The following is a 14,908-nucleotide window of genomic DNA, read 5'->3' as shown; positions in this document are numbered from 1 at the left end:
ATTGTGTACCGGTATGTGTAAATAGTTAGTTTTACTCTGTTCACTCTTTGTTACATGACCTTTGTTTAGTTCAGTATCTGCATTTGACCTGTATATTTACAATATTTTCAATGCATTGGCATGAAGACAGAGAACCCTGACCCATAATCAGGCTCAATATTGTATATAGTGTCATCAAAAAGAAAGGAGGACCAAGGCACTCTTCATATAATTAATTAAAATTGCTTTATTTGTATGGCATGTTCAATAGAAACAAGTTTTTTTTTAAATCTGACGCGTTTCGGCTGCATGGCCTTCGTCAGGGAGTACAAAGAAATAATACAATGTCCTCTTTTGAACAGCTTTTCCATTTTGGTCATTTAGGAGACACTCTTATCCAGAATGACTTAGTCAGTGAATTAAGGTAGATAAACAACAACATCACAGTCCTAGCAAGTAAAACTTTTCTGTAACCGTTACTGAGAATATTGTTGCTGTTCAGGCCGGCTAGTTACAAATGTATTTGTATTTAAAATACAAAATATATGTATTTTAATTAAATACATTAAAAAATACAAGTATTATTTTTGATACTTTGATCTGTATTTAGTCGTTTTGCCGATACCTGTGCAGTGGTAGGCATCCCTAGTCCTGGAGTGCCGCAGACACTTCATGTTTTTGATTTAACCGACCTGGAAGACCAGGTGTGTTGAATTTAGGAAATCACTAAACTGATAAATTTGCTCAGTTGCTCACGTGTGATGCCTAGTTGGAACAAAATCCTGCAGTACTTACAGCACAGGGTTACCTACCCCTGCCTGAGCTGAAATAAAATATCTCCGAAATGTTCCATACGCACAAAAAGCTTATTTCTATTAAATGTTGTGCACAAATTTGTTTACATCCATGTTAGTGAACATTTCTCCTTTGCCAAGATAATTCATCCACCTGACAGGTGTGGCATATCAAGAATCTGATTAAACAGCATGATCATTACAAAGGCGCACCTTGTGCTGGGGACAATAAAAGGCCACTCTAAAATGTGGAGTTTTGTCACACAACACAATGCCACAGATGTCTCAAGTTTTGAGGGAGTGTGCAATTGGCATGCTGACTGCAGGAATGTCCACCAGAGCTGTTGCCAAATAATGTAATGTTAATTTCTCTACCATAAGCCGCCTCCAACGTCGTTTTAGAGAATTTGGCAGTATGTCCAACCGGCCTCACAACCGCAGACCACGTGTATGCGTCGTGTGGGCGAGCGGTTTGCTGATGTCAATGTTGTGAACAGAGTGCCCCATGGTGGCGGTGGGGTTATGGTATGGGCAGGCATAAGCTACGGACAAATACATTTTATCGATGGCAATTTGAATGCACAAAAATAACGTGACGAGATCCTGAGGCCCATTTTTTTAAAGGTGTCTTTGACCAACAGATGCATATCTGTATTCCCACTTGTGAAATCCATAGATTAGGGCCTAATGAATTCATTTCAATTGACTGTTTTCCTCATATGTACTGTAACTCAGTAAAATCAATGAAATTGTTGCATGTTGCGTTTATATTTTTGTTCAGTATAGTATTCTACTATACTACAACATTCTAAAGTAAGTACTACACAAGGGATACTACAGTGCGTAGTCTGCTAAATGATTAAGGGAATAGTAAACTGAGTATTTTTGTAGTTTAATGGGGTTCTTTTTTTATTTATTAGGATCCCTTGGCAGCGGCTACTCTTCCTGGGGTCCAAACAGGAAACAAAACAACAAATAAAATACACAATATACATAATATAATATAATATAATATACATAACATACATAATATACATAACACTACAACATTTCCTGTTTCTGGTACATGCTTCAAAAACAGGAGATTGTCCTTCCCTGTGAGCCGTTCAGTTCGCACAACCCAAGGCTTGTGCAAGGCCACTTACAGTTTTACTGTCTTTGATGAAGATCATAAAGTCAACTTCTCCTATAAATGAGAATGAGAGATGACCTTTGGAATCTAATGCAGTAAGCAAGCAGTTTACTGACTTAATAAATTCACACATTTATCTCCAAAGCGTTCAGCCAGCGTATCCTCAATCAACCCTGGAACGCTCTGTTTGATATAGTATAAATCTAAATTAAACTCGGAATTTTGTATTTTTATTGCACATTGCTTACTTTATAGTGTGCATTATATGATGTAAAATATATAAATGTTATTACGGGGTTGTTCATAGGCCACAATTGGGGGATTGAACTGTATTCTGTGGGGTTTCACACTTTAATCGTAAAATGACAGTTCTGCCTAGTTGGAAATAGAATATGTTGAATGGCATTACCAAAGATTGTGGTACTGTAGGTTTAATAGTTTTGTGGCCTACCCTTTGGGACGTAAGCTACTGAGCAAGCTAAAAGGAAGTATCGCGCACAACCAATTGAATTTGTCTATTTCTCGACGCAGCCTTCTTCTCTACCGCCCTTGTGAAAAACCCTCCTCCACACTTATCAAATAGGTTAGTTTCTGAGTCGAATTTATCCAGACTTTTTATTTGATTACACATCAGTCTGTAATCACATACCAGTAAATCATTCATAGTAAGAAATCCCGTATATTGTTTCATTTAAATGTGGATTATATAAATAGGGCTCTTCACGAAGGAGGACGAGGGGATCGAGGGACGCCGCCATATTTGCTCTTGCTAGCTAGTGCACTACAAGATACGGGCTTTGTTTCGAGTACCCTTCAATTTAGTACACTTGTATTTGATCATGATGGAAGCAATGGATAAAAGACCTTTTGGTGCAGAATATAACTATAAAAGTAAGTGTTATGGTATTGCTAACAATGAATGTCGTTCTCAAATATAATGTTAATATTGTTAATGTTAACCATATTCGTTTGCGACGTCGCTGAGTTGGGGTCTGTCAAAGTTATGCGTATGCTGATGGATTAACATTGTTTTATTTTTCCCCAATAAGTGTCGGAAAATGACATATCCAGATTGATCAAATTGCGTGCAACGAATGACGCCATCTTCACTGGGAAGAGAAACTCTGCCATGCCTGCCTGGAGGTGAGTGATATAATGATGCTCAAGTGAACGTTCTGTTTGTTGGCATGATAATCCCAACACAATTTGTTTTGGCTTTTGTTTGTACCTCAAAATGAACTGTCACATGCCATTTTGTTGACTGTAATGGATGTTTGAGGACAAAATATGTATCCATTTAATTCATGAATTAATGTTGATTCACTGATTCACTGATGTGCTTTTACTTACAATGTTATTTGAAAAAGGACTATGCGAAAGTCATTGTGTTAAGTAGGAGCTGGTTATGAAGATCAAACCCTATCTGTAGTATCTGACTTGTCTCACTTTGATTCTGCAGAGCAATGTTAGTGGAGTTGGGTCTCGAAGGAAAGCTTACAACCGGGCAGTTGAAAAAGAAGTGGGAAAACCTTAAAAAGAAATATAAGGTAATGATTATGAATGCATGTGAGAGCAGGCAACAGCCTTCTGTTTGAATTCACTATTTTAAACACCGATTCCAGGCTTTTGTTCCAGCTCAGTACTAACCCAGTTCAACTAATCAACGGCTCAATGATGTGTTGAATCAAGTGTGTCATAAGGCCTGCCTGGTACAAACTCCTGCAGACCCAAGACCAATATAGAGCATTAACCTGATTGTACCCATTGTCCCTTTTCTGTGTAGGATTTTAAGTACCCTCCTCTTGGCATGGAGAAAGTCAATCCAATGTCCTGGCGTTGGTTCCACCTCATGGACGATGCCATTGAGGGCCGCCTAGCTGGGTCTGCCCGTATCTTAAACCCTTCACTGTTTGATTTTGGGGAAGTTGGGGACGTTTCATTTGCGTCCTCTCCCACTACCTCTCCCATAGCCAACAAGAGACTATGTATGAGGCCGGAGGGGGGTGAGGGGACAAACATTTTTGAGTTCTGGGCCAAGGCACAGCTGGGGGAGAGTGTTGGTGCTGCGAACACGGTAACAGATGGACAGGTGGCATACACAGACGCAGCTACAGAGGAGATCCGGAGGGCAGCGGTGGAGTGCGAGAGGGCCCTGCGAGAGGAGGGCAGGGGTGCAGCTCAGAATGAGAGGGCCGCGCCTGACAAGATGCCAGTGGGTGGGTATGGGAGGACCATGGCTGAGGACGTAGAGACCATAGCTGAAGACGGAAGAGCCATGTTGGTGAGAAACCCTGGCAGGAACATTGAGAGGGAGACTGCTGAACTAGAGAGGCAGATAGCAGATTTGGAGAAGGAGCGAGAAGTGTTAGAGAGGGAGCAGGCAGACTTTGACAGGGAGAGGTTGATACTGGACAGAGAGAGGGATGTAGTGAACAGAGAGAGGGTGGCTGTTGAGCGAGGCAGAGCGTCACTAGACAAGGACAGGGCAGCGATGGACAGGGAGCGAGCAGCGATGGAACGGGAGCGAGCCATACTGGACAGGGATAGGGCGTCAATTGAGAGAGAGAGGGCAGAGCTGCAGAAAGAAAAGGAAGCCCTAATGAAAAACAAGATTTCCAGGAACAACGGCTCTGCTGATGTGGAACTGGACTCAACCACTATAGAAAAGAGAGAGAAACTGCTTTCCATATTTGAGAGACTTGTTGATAAGCTGTGAAAAATGAACCATAACTAAAAGGTGAAGGGGTGTACTGTAGGTGATTCAGTGCGCACAAGACATACAAACAGGTTTCTATGTCACCAGGCCCCAGCATTTTGTGATCATTTTCATAAGGTTAACCTGCACACACAGGGAGTGCAAAGTCATTCAATTGGTGCTAGCTGTAATGAGCACAGAGTGCTTCTGTGCGAGGTTGCACCCTGAAAGAGAAGCCGCTACAATGTTTATGTTGCGCCAGGTTGCGCTCATTTTTTTATTTTTTATTGCAGTGTGTCTGTGTGTGGACGTGTTTAGCTATTCTTGTGGGGACCAGAAGTCCCCACAAGAATAGTAAAGAAACAAAAAATGTACGAACTGGGGACATTTTGTTAGTCCCCACAAGGTCAAATGCAATTTCTAGGGGATTTAGGGTTAAAGTTAGAATTAGTGTTAGGGTTAGAATTACGTTAAGGGTTAGGAGCTAGGGTTAGGTTTATGGTTAAGGTTAGGTTTTTGGGTTAAGGTAAGAATACGGGTTAGCGGTTAGGGAAAATAGGATTTTGAATGGGACTGAATTGTGTGTCCCCACAAGGTTAGCCGTACAAGACTGTATGTGTGTGTATATAAATATATATATACTGAACAAAAATATAAACGCAACAATTTCAAAGATTTTACTGAGTTACAGTTCATATAAGGAAATCAGTCAATTGAAATAAATTCATTAGGCCCTAATCTATGGCTTTCACATGACTGGGAATACAGATATACATGTGTTGGTCACAGATACCTTAAAAAAAAAAAAGTTGGGGTGTGGATCAGAAAACCAGTCAGTGGTGACATCTCCATGCAGCGCGACACATCTCATTTACATTTACATTTTAGTCATTTAGCAGACGCTCTTATCCAGAGCGACTTACAGTTAGTGAATACATATATTATAATTTTTTATACTGGCCCCCCGTGGGAATCAAACCCACAACCCTGGCATTGCAAACGCCATGCTCTATCAACTGAGCTACATCCCTGCCGGCCATTCCCTCCCCTACCCTGGACGACGCTGGGCCAATTGTGCGCCGTCCATGAGTCTCCCAGTCGCGGCCGGCTGCGACAGAGCCTGGATTCGAACCAGGATCTCTAGTGGCACAGTTAGCACAGCAATGCAGTGCCTTAGACCACTGCGCCACTCAGGAGTACGCATGTTGATTGTGTCCTGTGGAATGATGTTCCAATCCTCTTCAATGGCTGTGCGAAGTTCTTGGATATTGGTGGGAACTGGAACACGCTGTTGAACCAGAGCATCCCAAACATGCTCAATGGGTGACATGTCTGGTGAGTATGCAGGCCATGGAAGAACTGGGACATTTTCAGCTTCCATGAATTGTGTACAGATCCTCGCAACATGGGGCCGTGCGGATCTCGTCACGGTATCTCTGTGCATTCAAATTGCCATTGATAAATGAAATTGTGTTTGTTGTCCGTAGCATAAACCTGCCCATACCATAACCATGGAACACACTGTGCACAACGTTGACATCAGCAAACCGCTCGTCCACACGACGCCATACACGTGGTCTGCGGTTGTGAGGCCGGTTTGACTGCCACATTCTCTAAAACGACATTGGAGGCAGCTTATGGTAGATAAATTAACATTCAATTCTCTGGCCCTCAACTTGAGACATCTGTGGCATTGTGTTGTGTGACAACTGCACATTTTTGTGGCCTTTTATTGTCTCCAGCACAAGGTGCACCTGTGTAATGATCATGCTGCTTAATCAACTTCTTGATATGCCACACCTGTCAGGTGGATGGATTATTGTCAAAGGAGAAATGCTCACTAACAGGGAAGTAAACAAAAATTGTGCACAACATTTAAGAGAAATAAGCTTTTTTGTCTTTTATTTCAGCTCATGACACATGGGACCAACACTTTACATGTTGTGTTTATATTTTTGTTTTATCTATATATACACATACAGTGCGTTCGGAAAGTATTCAGACCCCTTCACCTTTTCCATATTTTGTTACGTTACAGCCTTATTCTAAAATAAATAAAATAAACATCCTCATCAATCTACACACAATACCCCATAATGACAAAGCAAAAACAGGTTTAAAGATTTATTAAACATAAAAAACATACCTTACTTACATAAGCATTCAGACCCTTTGCTATGAGACTTGAAATTGAGCTCAGGTGCATCCTGTTTCCATTGATCATCGTTGAGATGTTTCTCCAACTTGATTGCAGTCCACCTCTGGTAAATTCAATTGATTGGACATGATTTGGAAAGGCACACACCTGTCTATATAAGGTCCCACAGTTGACAGTGCATGTCGGCGCAAATACCAAGCCATGAGGTCAAAATAATTGTCCGTAGAGCGAGACAGGATTGTGTCGAGGCACAGATCTGGGGAAGGGTACCAAAACATGTCTGCAGCATTGAAGATCCCCAAGAACACAGTGGCCTCCATCATTCTTAAATGGAAGAAGTTTGGAACCACTGAGACTCTTCCTAGAGCTGGCCACCTGGCCAAACTGAGCAATCGGGGGAGAAGGGCCTTGGTCAGGGAGGTGCCCAAGAACCCGATTGTCACTGACAGAGCTACAGAGTTCCTCTGTGGAGATGGGAGAAACTTCCAGAAGGACAGCCATCTCTGCAGCACTCCACCAATCAGGCCTTTTATGGTAGAGTGGCCAGACGGAAGCCACTCCTCAGTAAAAGGCACATGACAGCCCGCTTGGAGTTTGCCAAAAGCCACCTAAAGGACTCTCAGACCATGAGAAACAAGATTATCTGGTCTGATGAAACCAATAAGCCTGAATGCCAAGCGTCACGTCTGAAGGAAACCTGGCACCGTCCCAACGGTGAAGCATGGTGGCAGCATCATGCTGTGGGGATGTTTTTCAGCGGCAGGGACTGGGAGACTAGTCAGAATCGAGGGAAAGATGAACGGAGCAAAGTACAGAGAGATCCTTGATGAAAACCTGCTCCAGAGCGCTCAGCACCTCAGACTGGGGCGAAGATTCACCTTCCAACAGGACAACGACCCTAAGCACACAGCCAAGACAACGCAGGAATGGCTTCGGGACAAGTCTCTGAATGTCTTTGAGTGGCCCAGCCAGAGCCCGGACTTGAACCTGATCGAACATCTCTGGAGAGCTTGAGGGGATCTGCAGAGAAGAATGGGAGAAACTCCCCAAATACAGGTGTACCAATCTTGTAGCGTCATACCCAAGTGCTTCAACAAACTACTGAGTAAAGGGTCTGAATACTCATGTAAATGTAATATTTCCAGGTTAAAAAAATTAAATAAAGTTGCAAAAATTTTTTTGTCGTGATGGGGTATTGTGTGTAGATTGATGAGGGGGAAAAAACAATTTAATCAATTTTAGAATAAGGCAACAAAATGTGGAAAAAGTAAAGGGGTCTGAATACTTTCCGAATGCACTGTGTGTATACTGTACCAGTCAAAAGTTTGGGGACACCCTACTCATTCAAAGGTTTTTCTTAATTTTTACTATTTTCTACATTGTAGAATAATAGTGAAGACATCAAAACTATGAAATAACACATATGGAATCATGTAGTAATCAAAGTAGCCACCCTTTGCCTGATGACAGCTTTGCACACTCTTGGCATTCTCTCAACCAGCTTCACCTGGAATGCTTTTCCAACAGTCTTGAAGGAGTTCCCACATATGCTGAGCACTTGTTGGAGCTTTTCCTTCACTCTGCGGTCCAACTCATCCCAAACCATCTCAATTGGTTTCTTTGCAGCAATTCGACCATGAAGGCCTGATTCACGCAGTCTTCTCTGAACAGTTGATGTTGAGATGTGTCTGTTACTTGAACTCTGCGAAGCATTTATTTGGGCTGCAATTTCTGAGGCTGGTAACTCTAATGAACTTATCCTCTGCAGCAGAGGTAACTCTGGGTCTTCCTTTCGTGTGGCGGTCCTCATGAGAGCCAGTTTCATCATAGCGCTTGATGGTTTTTGCGACCGCACTTGAAGAAACTTTCAAAGTTCTTGACATTTTCCATATTGACTGACCTTCATGTCTTAAAGACTGTCGTTTCTCTTTGCTTATTTGAGCTGTTCTTGCCATAATATGGACTTGGTGTTTTACCAAATAAGGCTATCTTCTGTATACCACCCCTACCTTGTCACAACACAACTGATTGGCTCAAACGCATTAAGGAAAGAAATTCCACAAATTAACTTTTAAGAAGACACACCTGTTAATTGAAATTCATTCCAGGTGACTACCTCATGAAGCTGGTTGAGAGAATGCCAAGCGTGTGCAAAGCTGTCATCAAGGCAAAGGGTGGCTATTTGAAGAATCTCAAATATAAAACAATTTTTGATTTGTTTAACACTTTTTTGGTTACTTCATGATTCCATATGTGTTATGTATATGTGTGTATATATATATATATATATATATATATATATATATATGTATGTATGTATGTGTATATATATATATATATATGTATATGTATATGTATATATGTGTGTGTGTATATATATGTGTATATATATATATGTGTGTGTGTGTGTGTGTGTGTGTGTGTGTATATCATTAAATGTCATCCACACCACTTGATAGGCAACTCTATACAATACTATTTAAATATATGTTTACACTAGCAGAAATGACAGTCTCTGATCCCTAGGTGCATTTGTTAAAGTGCATTTGGCAATTATTTGTATGTTCTGTTCGACCTGCCAGAGTGCCCGTGTAATGCTATACTGATAATAAAGCCTACACTTTTTTAGATGTTTCTCTAGTTGTCATATACTGTTATTACTTCCCATGCAATTACCCTGTACCAAGCTAGTAAATATAGTCCTTTATGGTAAGCACTAGGTAACTGCCTATATTTACATACCTGGTACAATGTAATGTTCCTCTATGACCTTGGAATAAAACATATAATGTAGGTAGGGCATACCCCACCCACTGACACCATGTTATGGTAATTTCATTATTTACTTTTAAAGGGTGTGCTTGAATCTTGCAACAGGAAGGGATCACTGCCGCTACTTCACTTTTCCAATTGGGGAGCAAACGGGGAGAGAGGATATTCAGCAACACTTGGAGGACAAATGGCATTACATCTTTATTACAAAAAGTAGAACCAATGCATTTTCAGCTTTTGGCCTTGAGGATTTTTATAGAAATAAGTGGAGGCTTTTAAAATGGCCTCAAGGACCAATAAAGAATATGCTAATAAAAACATTGTGATTGGTTAAAACAGTTGTAGCAAGATCAACCAATCGATTGTTATTAGCATAGACTGACCAATATATTGTGATAACATGTTCTACTGACCAATAGAACAGGTACAGTGGGGGAAAAAAAGTATTTAGTCAGCCACCAATTGTGCAAGTTCTCCCACTTAAAAAGATGAGAGAGGCCTGTAATTTTCATCATAGCTACACGTCAACTATGACAGAGAAATTGAGAAAAGAAAATCCAGAAAATCACATTGTAGGATTTTTTATGAATTTATTTGCAAATTATGGTGGAAAATAAGTATTTGGTCACCTACAAACAAGCAAGATTTCTGGCTCTCAAAGACCTGTAACTTCTTCTTTAAGAGGCTCCTCTGTCCTCCACTCGTTACCTGTATTAATGGCACCTGTTTGAACTTGTTATCAGTATAAAAGACACCTGTCCACAACCTCAAACAGTCACACTCCAAACTCCACTATGGCCAAGACCAAAGAGCTGTCAAAGGACACCAGAAACAAAATTGTAGACCTGCACCAGGCTGGGAAGACTGAATCTGCAATAGGTAAGCAGCTTGGTTTGAAGAAATCAACTGTGGGAGCAATTATTAGGAAATGGAAGACATACAAGACCACTGATAATCTCCCTCGATCTGGGGCTCCACGCAAGATCTCACCCCGTGGGGTCAAAATGATCACAAGAACAGTGAGCAAAAATCCCAGAACCACACAGGGGGACCTAGTGAATGACCTGCAGAGAGCTGGGACCAAAGTAACAAAGCCTACCATCAGTAACACACTACGCCGCCAGGGACTCAAATCCTGCAGTGCCAGACGTGTCCCCCTGCTTAAGCCAGTACATGTCCAGGCCCATCTGAAGTTTGCTAGAGTGCATTTGGATGATCCAGAAGAGGATTGGGAGAATGTCATATGGTCAGATGAAACCAAAATAGAACTTTTTGGTAAAAACTCAACTCGTCGTGTTTGGAGGACAAAGAATGCTGAGTTGCATCCAAAGAACACCATACCTACTGTGAAGCATGGGGGTGGAAACATCATGCTTTGGGGCTGTTTTTCTGCAAAGGGACCAGGACGACTGATCCGTGTAAAGGAAAGAATGAATGGGGCCATGTATCGTGAGATTTTGAGTGAAAACCTCCTTCCATCAGCAAGGGCATTGAAGATGAAACGTGGCTGGGTCTTTCAGCATGACAATGATCCCAAACACACCGCCAGGGCAACGAAGGAGTGGCTTCGTAAGAAGCATTTCAAGGTCCTGGAGTGGCCTAGCCAGTCTCCAGATCTCAACCCCATAGAAAATCTTTGGAGGGTGTTGAAAGTCTGTGTTGCCCAGCGACAGCCCCAAAACATCACTGCTCTAGAGGAGATCTGCATGGAGGAATGGGCAAAATACCAGCAACAGTGTGTGAAAACCTTGTGAAGACTTGCAGAAAACGTTTGACCTGTGTCATTGCCAACAAAGGGTATATAACAAAGTATTGAGAAACTTTTGTTATTGACCAAATACTTATTTTCCACCATAATTTGCAAATAAATTCATAAAAAATCCTACAATGTGATTTTCTGGAAAAAAAATTCTCATTTTGTCTGTCATAGTTGACGTGTACCTATGATGAAAATTACAGGCCTCTCTCATCTTTTTAAGTGGGAGAACTTGCACAATTGGTGGCTGACTAAATACTTTTTTTCCCCACTGTATATATATACTGTATAGATATACAGACCAGTCAAAAGTTTGGACACACCTACTCATTCAAGGGTTTTTCTTTATATTATTTTCTACATTGTAGAATAATAGTGAAGACATCAAAACTATGAAATAACACCTCCAGGTTGTGTAATGACTATTTTACCAAAAAGGAGAGTGATGGAGTGCTGCATCAGATGACCTGGCCTCCACAATCCCCCGACCTCAACCAAATTGAGATGGTTTGGGATGAGTCGGACGGCAGAGTGAAGGAAAAGCAGCCAACAAGTGCTCAGCATATGTGGGAACTCCTTGAAGACTGTTAGAAAAGCATTCCAGGTGAAGCTGGTTGAGAGAATGCCAAGAGTGTACAAAGCTGTCATCAAGGCAAAGGGTGGGTATTTGAAGAATCTCAAATATGAAATATATTTTGATTTGTTTAACACTTTTTTGGTTACTACATGATTCCATATGTGTTATTTCATAGTTTTGATGTCTTCACTATTATTCTACAATGTAGAAAATAGTAGAAATTAAGAAAAACCCTTGAATGGGTAGATGTGTCCAAACTTTTGACTGGTACTGTATATATCAGACGGGTTATTTTTCTCTCCTTTCTGAGAGGAATAAAACATGCCTATCCTAGAGACAGATAAGCATGTTCAGCTTTATCTGTGTGTGGGTGTCTACATATATGTCTTACAGCACTAGAATTTGGAATAACAAGGTAAAGGGGTAATTTTCCTAATGCAGTACTCCATCTCTGAAGACCCCACTGAAGTCCCCACTTCTCAAGCAAATGACAGTCGATCACAACAGCCATTGTGGTTCTGAGAAATGGTTTGAAGTTTCATTCTCACACGACCGCAGTCCCTATGTATTCACTCCAATACTGTACGTATGCATGAGGGCTTTTCACATCCTCAGAGATAGATCCATCAACAATGGTCATTATACTTAATTGCACACCGGGGCTGATTATCAGCTTTAATATCTAGCAATTACTAAGACGCTGCTTTTGTGTTGCCCAAGTGTAGAACAGAGGGACCTGATTGCATTCATCAAAGCATCACCACACATACCCACTGCCTGTCACTAATATTACAGCTCTATTAGAAACTCCAACATCTATAAGAGGGGGTGATAGTCATAAAGATACACTATATGTACAAAAGTATGTGGACACCCCTTCAAATTAGTGGATTGGGCTATTTCAGCCACACCAGTTACTGACAAGTGTATAATTTAGAGCACACAGCCATGCAATCTCCATAGACAAACATTTGCAGTAGAATGGCCTTACTGAAGAACTCAGTGACTTTCAACGTGGCACCGTCATAGGATAGCACTTTTCCAACAAGTCAGTTCGTCAAATTTCTGCCCTGCTAGAGCTGCCCCAGTCAACTGTAAATGCTGTTATTGTGAAGTGGAAACGTCTAGGAGCTACAACGGCTCAGCCACGAAGTGGTAGGCCACATAAGCTCACAGAACGGGACCGCTGAGTGCTGAAGGTTGTAGCGCTTAAAAATTGTCTGTCCTCGGGTTGCAACACTAACTACCAAGTTCCAAACTGACTCTGGAAGCAATGTCAGCACAAGAACTGTTGGTCGGGAGCTTCATGAAATGAGTTTCCATGGCCCAACAGCCACACACAAGCCTAAGATCACCATGTGCAATGCCAAGTGTTGACTGGAGTGGTGTAAAGCTCGCCGCCATTGGACTCTGGAGCAGTGGATACACGTTCTCTGGAGTGATGAATCATGCTTCACCATCTGTCAGTCCAACAGACAAATCTAAGTTTGACGGATGCCAGGAGAACGCTGCCTGCCCTAATGCATAGTGCCAACTGTAAAGTGTGGTGGAGGAGGAATAATGGCTGGGGCTGTTTTTCATTAGTTCCAGTGAAGGGAAATCTTAACGCTACAGCATACAATTACATTCTAGATGATTCTGTGCTTCCAACTTTGTGGCAACAGTTTGAGGAAGACCCTTTCCTGTTTCAGCATGACAATGCCCCCGTGCACCAAGCGTGGTCCATACAGAAATGGTTTGTCGAGATGGTTTGTCGAGATCGGTGTGGAAGAACTTGAATGACCTGCACAGAGCCCTGACCTCAACCCCATCGAACACCTTTGGGATGATTTGGAATGCCGACTGCGAGCCAGGCCTAATCGCCCAACATCAGTGCCCGACCTCACTAATGCTCGTGGCTGAATGGAAGCAAGTCCCTGCAACAATTTTCCAACATCTAGTGGAAAGCCTTCCCAGAAGAGTGGAGGCTGTTATAGCAGCAAAGGGGGAACCAACTCCATATTAATGCCCATGATTTTGGAATGAGATGTTCGACGACCACTGTTTCCCGTGTATATCAAGAATGGTCCACCACCCAAAGGACATCCAGCCAACTTGACACAACTGTGGGAAGCATTGGTATCAACATAGGGCAGCATCCCTGTGGAATGCTTTCGACACCTTGTAGAGTCCACACCACGATGAATTGAGGCTGTTCTGAGGGCAAAAGGGGGTGCAACTCAATATTAGGAAGGTGTTGCTAATGTTTTGTACACTCAGTGCACATGTACCTGTAACCCCTCTTCTGAAAAAATGACAAACTACATAAAATGTTGTTCACAAAAATAATGGCTTGTTTTGGTCCTATAGGATCCTACCATCAAACATGTTTAAATGATTTTGAAAACCACATGCAAGTACATTGCATTTTTTTTAAATCATACTTTAAGTCCTTGAACACCTCTCTAGATTGTGACATTGCAGTAGGAGGGGAAAGGTTAAATGAATATATGTGCTCATAAAATATTAAAGTTTGGTGGAAATAAAGTCGAACATAAGGCAATCTGACAAAGCCGAAGCTATTTCCAGAGCTGTTCTTCTCACCTCAGCTCAGTGTGGGAGTTAATTTAAACAGTCTGTGAACATTTTAAGGTGTGAGATTGTTTTAATTTGTACATGATCATTTGATTGTGAACGTTCCGAATGAGAACTTGAGAAGTATCTCACACACCATAGCACAGCTTATGGAAATCAAGTGCCATTATAATTTAGAATTTGTTTTTGTGTATGTGCCTATTTTTGGGGTGTAATTAAAGCTATCACGTATGTGCTGTTAATTAGAAAAAAGAGTGTGTAGCAAGAAGCATAACCAATAAATGTGAGAAAAAACAACAACTCTGTGAATGGTGTCTGACAGATAGACTCTTGCTTGTTATGAGTTATGATTGCTATGTTTGTTTCAAAAAGTGACAGCTCGTCAGTAGAAGTCAACTAACATCAAATGATTATAAAACCATATGGGTATTACTGCATTATGCAAATGATGAGATAAAGTTAATCATCAAA

At 41.5% G+C, this 14,908-nt stretch overlaps 1 protein-coding gene across 1 annotated transcript; it reads left to right on the top strand.

Moving 5' to 3' along the window:
- Window positions 1–2,402: 2,402 nt before the first annotated feature.
- On the top strand, window positions 2,403–8,841 carry LOC311143613 (uncharacterized protein). Its single transcript, XM_084179466.1, has 4 exons — window positions 2,403–2,796; window positions 2,955–3,048; window positions 3,365–3,452; window positions 3,689–8,841. Exons 1-4 carry the CDS (start codon window positions 2,745–2,747, stop codon window positions 4,619–4,621), a joined length of 1,167 nt encoding a protein of 388 aa, XP_084035592.1. The 5' UTR covers window positions 2,403–2,744; the 3' UTR covers window positions 4,622–8,841.
- Window positions 8,842–14,908: the final 6,067 nt, after the last annotated feature.

Source organism: Coregonus lavaretus (genome assembly GCF_964263955.1).
Source record: "Coregonus lavaretus genome assembly, chromosome: 16".
In the NCBI taxonomy this organism is placed as follows: domain Eukaryota; kingdom Metazoa; phylum Chordata; class Actinopteri; order Salmoniformes; family Salmonidae; genus Coregonus; species Coregonus lavaretus.
Note: the sequence above shows the minus strand (reverse complement) of the source record. Positions and strands in the feature narration are given on the sequence as shown.

Coding starts and splice junctions, on each gene's coding strand:
- LOC311143613 (XM_084179466.1), top strand. CDS start 2,745: ATGATGGAAGCAATGGATAAAAGACCTTTTGGTGCAGAATATAACTAT. Junction 2,797..2,954: donor TGCAGAATATAACTATAAAA/GTAAGTGTTATG, acceptor TTCCCCAATAAG/TGTCGGAAAATGACATATCC. Junction 3,453..3,688: donor ACCTTAAAAAGAAATATAAG/GTAATGATTATG, acceptor TTTTCTGTGTAG/GATTTTAAGTACCCTCCTCT.